Consider the following 13772-nt stretch of genomic DNA (forward strand, 5'->3'; position numbering starts at 1 on the left):
GAATATCACATTTACATTTTGAAAGCCACCTGAAATATACATAGCATGAGAGATGGTAGGCTGCTACATCTCTTCACTGCATGTGCCATGAAAAACTATAAAATACTTTTATAATTTTATGCATCCATTTGATTTTCGAGTCACTGGGAACAGCACCCATAATTACCTCTATTAATTAAAATCAGTTTCGAAGAATAGGGGAGTAATGAAAGACTTTCACTTGCTAAAATGGGTTTCCTGAGATGTGTGCACTTTAGTGTGACGCATCCCATAATCAGCGGGTCACGTGCTGCATACAGCCACAGTACTGTACATACAATGATCGGGCGCCTTACCTGATAATAGTAATCCACGTACTCGGGCTCATAATGGTCGGGTCCGGCATTTTCAACACCTAGAACTTCTTTTATCAGCTCTTCGCAACCTGAGAGACGTGAAAGAGACATTGTAGCTTTATTTAACCATCTTGTACGGTAACATTGGATGTTCCACTACACGGACATAATGACAAAGCAAAATGTACATGGCATTCTTATAGGTAATCACTAGGTGGCAACATTCCCCCGTCTATCTTTTTCAGTCATAATATTTGCTTTAATATTGCTGGTGCACTGGGTGGAAGAAAGAACATGACTCCATCCTCTCTAGTGTGTACAACCAAACAACTAACGCGGCACTGGTCCGCCAGTGCCCGCGCACAACAAAAAATAGCGTCAGAGTGAACCCAAACTCAGCTCCTGCTAAACGCTACCCATCGTAAATCCCATTTATAAATGCTTAGATCTCTGTAACACCCGCAAGCAGCAGTAGTTCCAGCTGATGCTATGGAATTGTCTATCACTTAACATTTAGCTCCGGTCATCTTTTTTTTCCTCTACTGGGCGCTAGTTCCAAGGTTTTTTTTTAAATCTCTTGATTGATTTTAACCGATATGCCTCGGGGGTGGAGGGCAGTTGTTTAACAAACATTGTCAAAGGCAGTAGAGCTGTTCTTTCTATAGTCAATGCTATGCCTGGAGCCAGGTTTTGTAAGGTTGTCGATTTGAAAAGGGCACTTTAAGTTATGGTTAGTCTCAGCAGCAATGAAGATGGAGTCTGAAGTTCATGCTACCTGACAAAGCAGGCATAATACATAGTAGTAGTACAGGCATGACACTACCACCTCCTTTCGGGGGACTGTTATACTTTTAATGGGGGAACTACAGCAATACTGTGCAAGGCTACCACGCTTAAGTTGGGCAGACTTCTGAATGTCTTCAAATCATCCGAAGTTTAACCTTGAGAACACAGAATACCTCTTCATCAAAAGTTCCCACAACCACAGAACACATGAGGAGTGGCTGAGCTTAAGAATGGCAAATACTACCAAGCACTGGTCACCAAGGACAAAGAAATTGTCCTGTTCCACCTCACCCCGCCCTGACTGCCATTTCCAGATCATAATGGATGCAAAGATGGGGACTCGGGAATTTAAACAAGGGCAGGGAGGATTAAGTGACACAGTTGTTAACGTGACATTGCTCACAGAGAAATTAAAATCAAAATCAATTCACTCTCAGTGCAGGTGTCAGAGACTATCTTGTTTCAGCTGCAGGTCAGGTGTCCGGTGTCAGGCACCCCAATCAAGTTACACTTTTGGAGTAAATTTACACTCTTTTGTGAAAAGCCCCAAATAGTAAACTTATGCAAACGTGTAAGTCACTTTGGCGAATCAGGCCCAGAGTCTCGCCGTCCAGCCTTTGCAGTTCTGATTTATTGGTGTTGAACTTTCTTGTCGCGGAAGCCTAAGAATTGATACTGCTGCCATTTGTCATGTTGAGTCTGGCATTCAATATCAGGCTTAGTCCCTAAAAGTTGAGCTGTTATGAGCATTCTTTGATGACAAGAAGTAGCCTTATACCTGTCAACTAATATTATAGACATTTAGAGCGACCAGCTCTGCATCACTAGTGAATGTGTACCCTTTATCAGAGCTTCGCGACAACACTCATGGCGTTCTTAAGTTCTCTATTAGGGAAAATCTGGATGATTTCGAGATTTACAGATATTTACTCAAAACTAAAGCTTTAAGGTTTACCATATTTCTCCTATTCCCAGAGAGTAGGTTAGTGCACTGTTTGATTGAGCAACATTTGGGATCCTCGTGGAACTCTGTTCTATTCCTATAACCAGGGCCTTGCCTTCTCTTCTTCCTTGACCACTCCAGGTCATAATGTCTCAATCAATCACTTTCATCTGCTGTTGTGCCACCTGTCTGGAGAATGAGGGAAAAAACTGGTTTCTCATGTAAACTTGATCACCATGAGAGTCTTCAAGCTAAAGATTAGTCTTCCAGGCTGCGAAAAGCGCTATAGTGCCGGTTTAGCATTAAGTGGAGTTATCGGGAAGCTGGGTCTCTTTTCAGGCCGGGTTCTAGCTGCAAGGGATGGCACAGTCTCTGCTGGTATGTTCTGTGTATGTTCTTCACATGGTGACTGATTATGACAGTACCACAAGCCTCGTCAGCGTCAATCTTTCCAGGTCGTTGGGAGTCTTCGCCAATTACATTGGAGTCAGTTGTCTGCAGATTGCAGCCTCTGATCCAATTAGGACAGTAACGAGATCCTTTCCCTCAGGCAGGACGAAAGCATGTGTCCTTCCCTCTTTTACCTCCTGCCACTGTTTGCCTGTGAAGTGTTGGGTTATCCAGAGCTCATCCTGTAACCCATTATTTTTTATGTAAATACCAAAACTTGAACATGTGCAACCTAGGTCGATTGATTTTATTTTTACAGGTTCGTTGATGCCTCTTTATTTGTACTCTAATTCATGGGTGCTGTGAAGGTCAAAGCAACAAAATTCCTCAATATGATTTCGGGCATCTAAACCTGGATGAGCAGCCAATGGTAGAACTGAATATTTGCAAGACAGATTATAGTGGTATATGGCTGCCAGGACCTATAGACTCTTTCTTTTTGGCTGTCTAATATGGAGGTATATCCACATTGGTAAATCTAGTTAGTAATTTTGCATTTTTGAGTCATCCAGTGGATTTAGTTTATTTCTTTCTCCGAGATATATTTGTTCTCTTACAATCACAGGTGCTCCAAAACAGTGTGTGTGTGTATATATATATATGGTGGTTTATGCAGTCCGGGGACCCAAGGGGCCATATGAATTCAGATACTACACAGCCAGTTGGATTCAGTGTCATCGTGGTGCCCTGAACTCCGCAGATTCATTCCACCCCCGCATTACCTACCTGGATGAAGTGATGAACTCTGGGTGTTGCAGTTTGCTCACATTATGTAATCTGCAACAGGTGAGCATGGACACAGGCTTTGGGGCGGAGCGGAACACAGCATATCAGCATGGGGCAGGATATTTAAAACCACGCTGACGCTATCAACTGCTAATGACTGTGGACGCAGAGGAAGGCTTAACGAAGCCGAAATGCATTCGCCGAGTATTCAGTCCCCTAACGTGGCCTCTGCTCTTTCTTGGAGGAGTCGTCTTTTATATATATATATATATATATATATATATATATGTTCCCACAAAGCCTCCAAGCTTTAAAGCAGCACTCCACAGGAAAATGTTCACAGAACCTTTATTTCAAAATAAGGCGATTGAACAGGCTGGTGATTAAAATCCCCGACGCGTTTCTGTGCACACCTGCACCTTAATCATGGGGTAGGCACACTGCAAAATCCGGGCTGGACTGTCACGAGTATTTCTCCCCTCTGTTGCATGCTTTTCCCCAGTGAAATGCATGCTGGGCGTGGCAGTCCCAATTCTTCCCCTCTGGTGGGGTCCGATGTTTGCAATTGATTTTCGTTCGCCTGTATCAAATATATTTTGTTCACAGCCCTCCAGTGGGCCCCAGTCTGTCTAATCACCTCCAAAATTGTCATGATTTCCTGCGCTGGAACAGGCTGTGAAGGTCACAGCCACACAGACTATTCCCAGTGTTTTATTTATTTATTTATTTGCGTGTTTATATAGCGCTATGAATAAACTCCCAAAGGAGTATCTCCGCGCTGATGACACCTGGGAAAAAAAAGCTTAGAGAAGGCCACAGGGAATATAATTTTATAGCCAAAACTTAGTATGAACCAACGGATATATGTTAACATGAGGTAAACAAAAAAGTTTTCAGACATTTTCTGAAATTGAGATGGTTCCTAACTTGTTTTAAGGAAAGCGGAAGAGAGTTCCAGAAATTAGGACCTACCACAGATAGAGCCCTACCTCCTTGCCTAGATTTAGTGATTTTAGGAATGTTTAGCAAAAGCTGTTCACCAGATCTAAGGGTGCGGGTAGGAGCGTATGGAACAAATTTTGTAGCCAAATACTCTGGTCCCAATTCGTTAAGGCCTTTATGGATAATACTTTACACGAAAGACAAGAACCCACACTTCCATGAATTTCACACCATATACTTTAGGGATGAAAAAAGATAAACACTATTTAATGTGTTTACCTTGGCGATTAGTTGCGCCAGTTTTATTCATCAATTTTCACGAAAAGAGAACATGTCACTATAGTCAAGAGAAATATCAAAGCCTTAAACGTAATGGCCATATAGTGTCCAATATTTACAATGAAAAATTAAATATTTACAATGCAGAAATGTGATTTAAACAACAAATTGACAAAACATACATAAATTGTGAAACTGTGCAAAAATAGTACACAAACGTCATTATGTGATATCATTTCACAAATAAAATGAGGGGAAGAATTATCCACATGTCATTTCACAAATAAAATGAGGGGAAGAATTATCCACATGTGGATAATTCTTCCCCTCATTTTATTTGTGAAATGATATCACATAATGACGTTTGTGTACTATTTTTGCACAGTTTCACAATTTATGTATGTTTTGTCAATTTGTTGTTTAAATCACATTTCTGCATTGTAAATATTTAATTTTTCATTGTAAATATTGGACACTATATGGCCATTACGTTTAAGGCTTTGATATTTCTCTTGACTATAGTGACATGTTCTCTTTTCGTGAAAATTGATGAATAAAACTGGCGCAACTAATCGCCAAGGTAAACACATTAAATAGTGTTTATCTTTTTTCATCCCTAAAGTATATGGTGTGAAATTCATGGAAGTGTGGGTTCTTGTCTTTCGTGTAAAGTTATTGGGTCCTTACCCCACTTCTGTCCGTATGGGCCATACTCTCCCCTTTTTGAAAAATGTATGGATAATACAGCAGGTCTTAAACTTTACTCGTTGCCGTATTGGCAACCAGTGTAGTTCGTGTAATAAAGGTCTGGAGGGAGACCTAGGAGGTGCATTAAGCACCAACCTCGCTGCTGTATTTTGTACCACCTGTAGGCGGTTGAGAACCTCTTCATTAGCTCCTGCCAGAAGACCATTGCAGTAATCGAGGCGGCTGATAATCAGAGCCTGAACCAAGGTTCTCCTATAAGAATCAGGGAGGAACGGAAAAATCCTCCGGAGGAGACCTATTACGTGAAAACATGTTCCAACCGTAATGGTGACGTGATGTTTCATAGTCAACTCTGGTTCCAATCTGACTCCTAAATTCTTGATTACTGTTTTGGGCTCAGGAACTGGGCCTAGATCGAGAGGCCACCAATCAGGAGACCATTGGACCTTTACATCACCAAAAAGCATCACCTCCGTTTTTCCAACGTTGCATTGGAGGAAATTGGAGGACATCCACCTTGCAACTGCCTTCATCCCATCGGAGAAGGATTGTATTATCTCCGGTGTAAGATGTTTAAAAGGGAAGAGGAGCTGCGTATCATCAGCATATGACACTGGGTGGAATCCATAAGCTCTGGTTACATCTGCCAAGGGGGCCACATAGATGTTAAACAAGGTCGGGCTCAGGCATGAGCCCTGCGGGACCCCCTTGGTGATGTTAACCTCCTCCGACCTAAAATCACCCATGGTGACGGATTGGGTGCGGTTGGAGAGAAAGCTTCTGATCCATTCCAGTGCAATACCACCGATTCCACTCTCAGACAGGCGTTCGATAAGGATGTTGTGAGAAATAGTATCGAACGCTGCCGATAAATCTAGGAGTACCAGGATCACAGAATAACCTTTGTCCTGGTACAGCCGAAGATCGTCTGTTATCGACAGCAAGGCCGTTTCAGTGCTGTATTTTGGCCTAAAGCCTGACTGAGATGGATCGAGGCTGCCAGATTGTTCCAGATAGGTGGATAGATGTTTATTGGAATGCTTTTCAGTGATTTTTCCCAAGAATGGTAAAAGGGAAATAGGTCTAAGATTAGACAAATTGGTCCAAGGAATAGATGAATTCTTCCTGATTGGTCTAACAAGAGCTTTTTTCCAACATTGTGGAACTACTCCAGATGTTAATGAGAGGTTTACTAGCCTCTGAACGTCAGGGCCCAGTGTGCTCCCTAGTGGACCCATGAGTCTGGCTGGGAGCCGATCTGCCGGGCTTCCGCTTTTAATGTCCATAAGTAGTCTTTGGACCTCACTCAGAGTGATTTCCGGAAAGTCATTAAAGGAGTGACACTTTGTAGCTTTAGTAGATGACATGTGTACCAAAGCAGAGTAATCCTGGCTATTATTATCAGTATTTGTTGTCTCTATTCTCCTGTAAATGGCATCAATTTTGTCAGAGAAGAAGCTCGATATACTGTCACAAAGATGTTGTGAAGCCATGTCTGCACTCTCGCAAGCGGCGGGCTTCAGAAATGTATTGACAATCTGGTACAAGGTCTTTGAGTCATTACCAGCTGCCTCTAACTGAGCGGTGATATAGTGCTTGCGAGCAGAACGTATGGCTTTGTGATAGGTGTTAAGAGCCATCCTATAGTTAGCTTTATCTCCTTCCAAGTGAGAAGTTCTCCATGTCTTTTCAAATTTCCTGGCTGTACGTTTGAGACTACGCAAATCCTCCGAATACCAGATTTCATGTTTCTTGGTAAGGTTTGTTTTGAAGGTCTTTATCGGGGCCAGTTGTTCTACTACATCACTAATTGCGGAATCCCACTTCAAAAGAGCGCTATTAATGTCGTCTGTACATACAACAGGAGGGGAAAGATATTTTTGTTCAAAAGTGATGTTAGTGATTTTATGCCACTGCCTTCGTTTAGATGGAATATGGATACATGCAGTGGATCGAGGAGCATTTATTGGCATGAAAAATTCAAGTATAGAATGATCTGTCCAGGGATATTGTTTAGGAACATTACATTCAATACCAGGAAAGTTGGTTATAATCATGTCCAAAGTATGTCCTGCTTGATGTGTGGGTCCACTATTATATTGTTTTAGTCCCAGAAGAGAGATATCGGTCATGAAGGATTGTACCTCACTGTTATTTTCTTCCTCACTGTGAATATTAAAATCCCCAAGTAATAAAAAATCTTTATCTGGGCTTATATGTGGTGCTATTGCTTCCACTAACATTTTGGGCATGAGTTTCAAAGGGCCAGGCGGGCGGTAAACCAGGGCCCCTTTCCTACTACATTTAGTGGATGAATCAATCCTAAAAGTCATCATCTCAAATTCAGGGGTGCAACATTGGTCTAGAACTGCGACAGAAATGTCGTCTTTAAATACGATTGCTATCCCTCCACCAACTTTTTTTGGTCTGTCCTGCCTAATAATCTTATAACCCACAGGTATGCCAAGAGTAATAGCGGGGGTAGTGTGAGGCTTAAGCCAAGTTTCAGTTAAGAAACACATATCTGGCTTGTAGGTGGAGATAAGATCCCAGACCTCAGTTGAGTGCTTAACTAAGGATCTAACATTACACAATAGGTTACTACCTCCAAGAGTCTGAATAGTCGTGATATTATCAGAATGTTGTTGATAGGAAACGCTATGCGTCAAAAATTGTATATGGCAAAACCTACACGAAAAAGGCCCTTCAGGGCAACAATGAGATGATGATGGGCAATTTAATGATGGCAAATTAGAGCGTAAATGATGTAAAGTATGAGAGAGATATACCAGCCTGGTACCCAGAATATCACCAGTCGGGAATACCATAGCCCCTAGCCACGTCCTGCCGCGGACGGGCGCAGACGGGCTTCTCTCTGGCGCGTCTCAGGCGCTTCGCTGCGCGCGACCGCTGCGCGCTTGCTGTGACGAGGGGGCTAAATACCTCCCAATGTGCAGCAAACTAGAGCGCTAACCGCTCTGTGGTAGCGGAAGTGACCTGGCTCTGCCTGACCCGCCCTCCGCTCAACGGCACTGGTTGCCGAGTCGGACCGGGGCGGGCAGGACAAGAGATCGAGCACAGGTTAGGTAAGTTAGTAAATACCAGTGTTATCTTTTAGCGTATAGCGCTACTAGCAATCAGCAATGACTATACACTATACAGTTTTAAAACACGGCGCTTTTAAAATCAGAATTCAATTTTCCAGTTTTCAAATCACATTAAAATATTCATGTGCAGCGTAAGTCTATGCTCTTAGACCTGGGCGTCAGCGGGTCGGGGAGACACTGCCACCGTCCTCCCTACCGCAAATGCCGCCTGCTCCTCGCTGCCTAAATACCTCCCAATGTGCAGCAAACTAGAGCGCTAACCGCTCTGTGGTAGCGGAAGTGACCTGGCTCTGCCTGACCCGCCCTCCGCTCAACGGCACTGGTTGCCGAGTCGGACCGGGGCGGGCAGGACAAGAGATCGAGCACAGGTTAGGTAAGTTAGTAAATACCAGTGTTATCTTTTAGCGTATAGCGCTACTAGCAATCAGCAATGACTCTACACTATACAGTTTTAAAACACGGCGCTTTTAAAATCAGAATTCAATTTTCCAGTTTTCAAATCACATTAAAATATTCATGTGCAGCGTAAGTCTATGCTCTCAGACCTGGGCGTCAGCGGGTCGGGGAGACACTGCCACCGTCCTCCCTACCGCCTGTTAATGGCGGTGCTTACTTCCACGGCTGGAGCAGCCGTGTATTAAATGTTCCCACAAAGCCTATATATACATACATAATTTAAATATGTCTATTGCGGGTAATGGAGCATCATTTGTCTTTATTACATATTATGGGGTATGTCTTCAGTTACACAATGCTGTTTTAACAGTGTAACAATTAGCACTAGTAATTGTCCACATAAGTCGTGTGCAGACACAATCTGCCACAAGCTCATTTTGAGTTGGCAGTATATGGGCTGGAGATTCCACATCTTTAAAAGACGATAATGCATTGGGCCACATTAATCAAATAAGCATTTTGTGATTACCAAATCGTGATTTTTACCGAATCACTATTTGGTAATCACAAAATACTATGTATATAAGGATTTGCCAAAAATTTCGCGATTCCTAAATTATACCTAACATCGATTCGGTAAATAGCGAATCAGTATTAGGTAATACTACCCCATTCTTTCTTATGGGCCGAAAGGCTTATAGGTGTTAATGGTTTTGCATTAGCTAATTTGCGATTACCTAATTGGTAATTGCTAATCAGGTACTGCAAAGCTAAGGGTGCCCGTGGGTCTAAGGATCCCCTGAAGCACCCCCCAAAAAATAAATGTGCCCATGTAAAGCACACACATGCCCTAAGGGCCTGTATGCACCTCATGGAACTTTGAAAAATGCAGTTTTTTTGCATTATTCAAAGTTTGCACATGGTTACCATCGACCTGAAGTCGATGGTAATTGCATTTTCCTAAATGCACAGTTTGCATTTGGAAAAGGCTGCATACTTGTAGTAAGGGAATCACAATGTGCGATTCCCTATTTGTAGTCGCAATTTTAGGTAATCACAATTTTTGCAATTACCTAAAATTGCGACTACAAAGCCTTCCATAAATCAAGAAAGGCTATTTTGCATTCGAAAACGGCTGATTTTACCGATTCGCACTGTTTGCGAATGCAAAATCTTTCATACCTTGTGCTATATTTAGCAGATGAAAAATTCTCCCCTGACTACACAAATTTGTTTTCAGCATTAGGGATAGCCACATGATCTGGAGCTTGCACACTGATTACAGTGGATTTTCCCTTATTCCTAGTGCTTTTCCCCAGGCACCTTTCTCCAAGGGTTTACTTGCGGAGTGGTTTTAAGGCAAATTTTTGAGATGCAGGTTTTTTCACCAAACATTTAATCACCGTTTCGCTACACAACTCTGTTTTTTGGTCAAATCGGGAATTTCATCAAACACTTAGGGCCAGATGTAGGAAGCCTAATACCGGTCGGTAACGGCTGAAATTACCGAATTTCAGCTGTTACCGACCGGTATTAGGCATTTGAGATGTAGGGGCCTAATTTAAGGATTCGGTAATTTACCGAAACCTTAATGTAGGAAGCACTCAAGTGAGTGCTTTTCACTTGTAAGGATTTGTTATTTACCACCAACTACAAGTTTTTTCAACTGTGCCATGTGGCAGACATACATGCCCTTAGGGCATGTATGTGTGCCACATATGCACCCATGCACTATACAGGGGTGCAACAGGGTGTCAATGTGACACCCTGCCACCCTTGTAGGTCTACCCCCTATTACCGATTCGGTATTTACCGAATCAGTAATTTTCTTTCATTCCTATGGGCCTCCAGGCCCATAGGAATGAATGGGGAATACCGAATCGGTAAATACCAAATCGGTATTTACCGAATTTTACAAATTCGGTAAAATTTACCGAATCATTAGCTACATATCATTTATCGCTTCTAAAATACCGAATCAGTAAAATTCGGTATTTTAGAATCGGTAAATGATATTTACCTACATCTGGCCCTTAATGAGGGGCGAAGTAGGAAAGTCTGAAAGGACTTTGGGGCTCCTTCTGTGGTGCTTATCAAACTTTGTGAAACATAATTGCACTAAAAGGTCATATGCACTTGGGAATGGCATATCAGAACTCAGATAATTAGGACCCCTAGCCATAGGAACTGTAGGGAGCAGAAGGGTGTCCCCCTCCTCCTAGATTTTAGAGCAGGGATGGATGCAGGGGGAAATAACTCCCAGATTTTATAGTGTAAACTGATGGTGAAACAGTAGAAAGGAAAACATATTGCTGAAGCCATGTTGCACGTCCTCTAAGTCTCCTTGAAGTGCTGTAACCCGAGGAGCCACGTCTCTCTGTCCTCTTTGCTTTGTTAATTGTTTAATTCTGCTCATTGCTGTGTTGAGCATTGGTCTGTTTGTCAAGTAAAGTGAGAGAATCATGTAGATTGTGCACTCCTGCTTGCTTGAGTTGTACTGATTCACAATTTTAAGAGGATGAGCGTGCCACACTTTCTAAATGCCTGCCTAGCATGAGCCGAATATGTGTAAGAGGCCAAGTTCCAGTGGGCAATTCGGACTAAAGCATGCACAGCTGTGCACGCTTTAGTCTTTAATTGACCACTGGAACTTGGCCTCTTACACAGGTCAAGCCAAGTGAGACATGAGAGTAAGGGAAGGCAGGAGATGCTATTTTACGTTAATGTTACTGCTGGCTCCCCTGATTTGTGGAAAAGAACTTCAGGAAAGGCTCAGCAACTCAAGGACTGCAATTAAATAATTAGGAAAAATGAAGAGGCCTTGGAGCGCTCACAGAGGTTGCTTCCTAGGTTACAGCTCTCCAAGGAAATGCTTGTAAAGTGCGGCATGATTTCAGACATGCTCTGTCTCTGTGTTTGATCAGCAGTGGCTGTGGAAACATTCTGAACAGAAAAACACACGTTTAAATCTCATGGCTATGCACATGCATACATGTGTATAGTGTCAGTTTTATGTAAGGCGTGACAAGGGCATTTATTAACTCCACAGAAAAACACAAATGAATAACTGAAAACAAACTGACACATTTGGGTAACTCATAACAACCTCGTCATGGCATGGGTGTATTGTTGGATGTCAGTGTCTGTCCCCCAGCAATTAGTGTGTCTTACACCCTCGTCAAAATCTGCAGATTTTATAGGCAAAGATGGTATGTACCGCTGTATAAAATTCACCAGTTTGCCTCATTTTCTGCAGCTATTATTAACCATTGTAGACAGAAAAATGTGTGATTGCATTATGAATCCTGGGAGAGATACCATTTGCAAAGTAATAAGTATTTACAAATATTGGTAATAACTTTTCCAAAACATTTTGCACTTCAAAAATTAAAGTGCATTGGTGACCCCATGAACGTGTGAAAGTGCCACTGCAAACCATCTATTTTATATGGTCTTTGGGAAAAGAGAATTCAAAAATACGTTCAATTGCAAATGTATGCTTATCCTTCAACTGTGTGTGGTCAGGCTGCATTTTGAATGTCTGAGCTAATAGGAGTACACCAGAGAATTGTGAAGATCATAATTTTTAGATTACATTTGTGAATCAAAAAATAGTACATCTTTGTAATTCAGAAGGGTATGAGTATGCACTCCTGGGCTTACCTAGGGTTGCAATTTATGCAGCTGGGCCCATGCATTCAGTGCAGAAACTCTGGTATCCTGAATATTTGGTGGGGGCAACCACTGACCAGTAATGACTTTAAGGTCAACGCCAAAACTGTCAGTCATGGCTCGTTATAAACAGTGTTTATAACAAACCATGACTGAGAGCTATGGCATTGAGGGTGAAGGCAGTGTGAGCCTCCTGCAGTGCTCGTCTTTGGGTGGGTTCTAATTATAAAATTAATATGTACTTACCCACTGTGTTGGAAAGTGGGTTATTACTAGTGGTAAATATGCATCCACCAATTGCAATAAGGCCACTAACATGATATAGGGCTCAGTATAGGTCTCAATGAATTATTCCCATGCTCAACCCTTGGTAGCTTGGCTGCAAGCAGGCAGGCTTAACTTAGGAGACAGGTATGTAAAGCATTTAAAACCACCAATTCAGTAAATAATTAAGACACAATATACAATACATTTCTCACACCATTTTACAAAAATAGGACATATTTTAATCTTTAAAATGACACCAAAATGATAGAAATGCAATGTAGGGAACCAGAGATATGGGTTTTTAAAACATTTAGCATCATATAGCATTTAGAAACCTACGGTGCCACTTTGGGTCATCTGGTTGCACTTGACCCGGACAAAGTCTAATTTTTATGCTGACCTCAATGGAGCCCTGCTCGGATTCCCCTCATGGTAGGCCTTAGTCGAGACATTATACTTCCGGACTTAGAAAAGTTTCTGGAGATTTTTCTACCAGGGTCCCACGATGCTCTTCACCAGTCCGGATCTGGGGAGGGTTCTCCGGCTTGCCTTTCTGGGAGCTTCCAGTCAAACTCTGGAAGTCGAAACTCTGGAGATTTTCAACGGAATGAACCAGCATGGCAGGATGGCTTGCTGTTGAAGGTGGCTGGCTTGGCTCTCAATGTTGAGTCAGTCCCCTGATGGAGCTTATTTCCAAAGTTGCTCCTAACATCTCCACACTTCTGGACTTCTTCCACTTCTTCCTGAAGTTACTCATGAGGGTTCAAAGTGTCCAAAACACAGCCCAAGGGTCTGGAATTTTCAAGTTGGTCCTTGAAAGTTTGGGATCACAATTCCCACAACACATCTGAACAAAACCCTTACCAAGCCACCTGACCCACTCTATGCAGGGGATTCTTGATGGTAAAGGTCCAGATGAGCTCTCGTAACCTCTAACTTGCTGGTAGTCCACTCTTTATTACTCTTGAAGTAAGTTACATCCAATGAGCTGTATTTACTGATAATGCAGCAGGCGCAATCAGTTAGACTGTATGGCCTGATGGTGAAAATCAAGTTTCCTGCTTGGCAAACCCTTCTTCTTCTTTTACTTTCAAGGAGCAGATCTGAGAGGCTCTGCTCTTCTCACAAATGTATTCAGTGTTCTCTGGGGTCAAGCAGGAG

The 13772-nt window shown here is 42.4% G+C and overlaps 1 protein-coding gene across 1 annotated transcript in view; it reads right to left on the reverse strand.

The window, feature by feature from the left end:
* Positions 1-13772, reverse strand: part of RAB11FIP4 (RAB11 family interacting protein 4) — a 1218119-nt gene that overhangs the window by 587677 nt on the left and 616670 nt on the right. The window contains exon 7 of the mRNA XM_078654398.1: positions 336-424. Coding sequence (XP_078510524.1) covers positions 336-424 — 89 coding nt within the window. The remainder of the gene's footprint in view (positions 1-335; positions 425-13772) is intronic.

The sequence above is a fragment of the Lissotriton helveticus genome, chromosome 7, assembly GCF_964261635.1.
Source record: "Lissotriton helveticus chromosome 7, aLisHel1.1, whole genome shotgun sequence".
In the NCBI taxonomy this organism is placed as follows: Eukaryota; Metazoa; Chordata; class Amphibia; order Caudata; family Salamandridae; genus Lissotriton; species Lissotriton helveticus.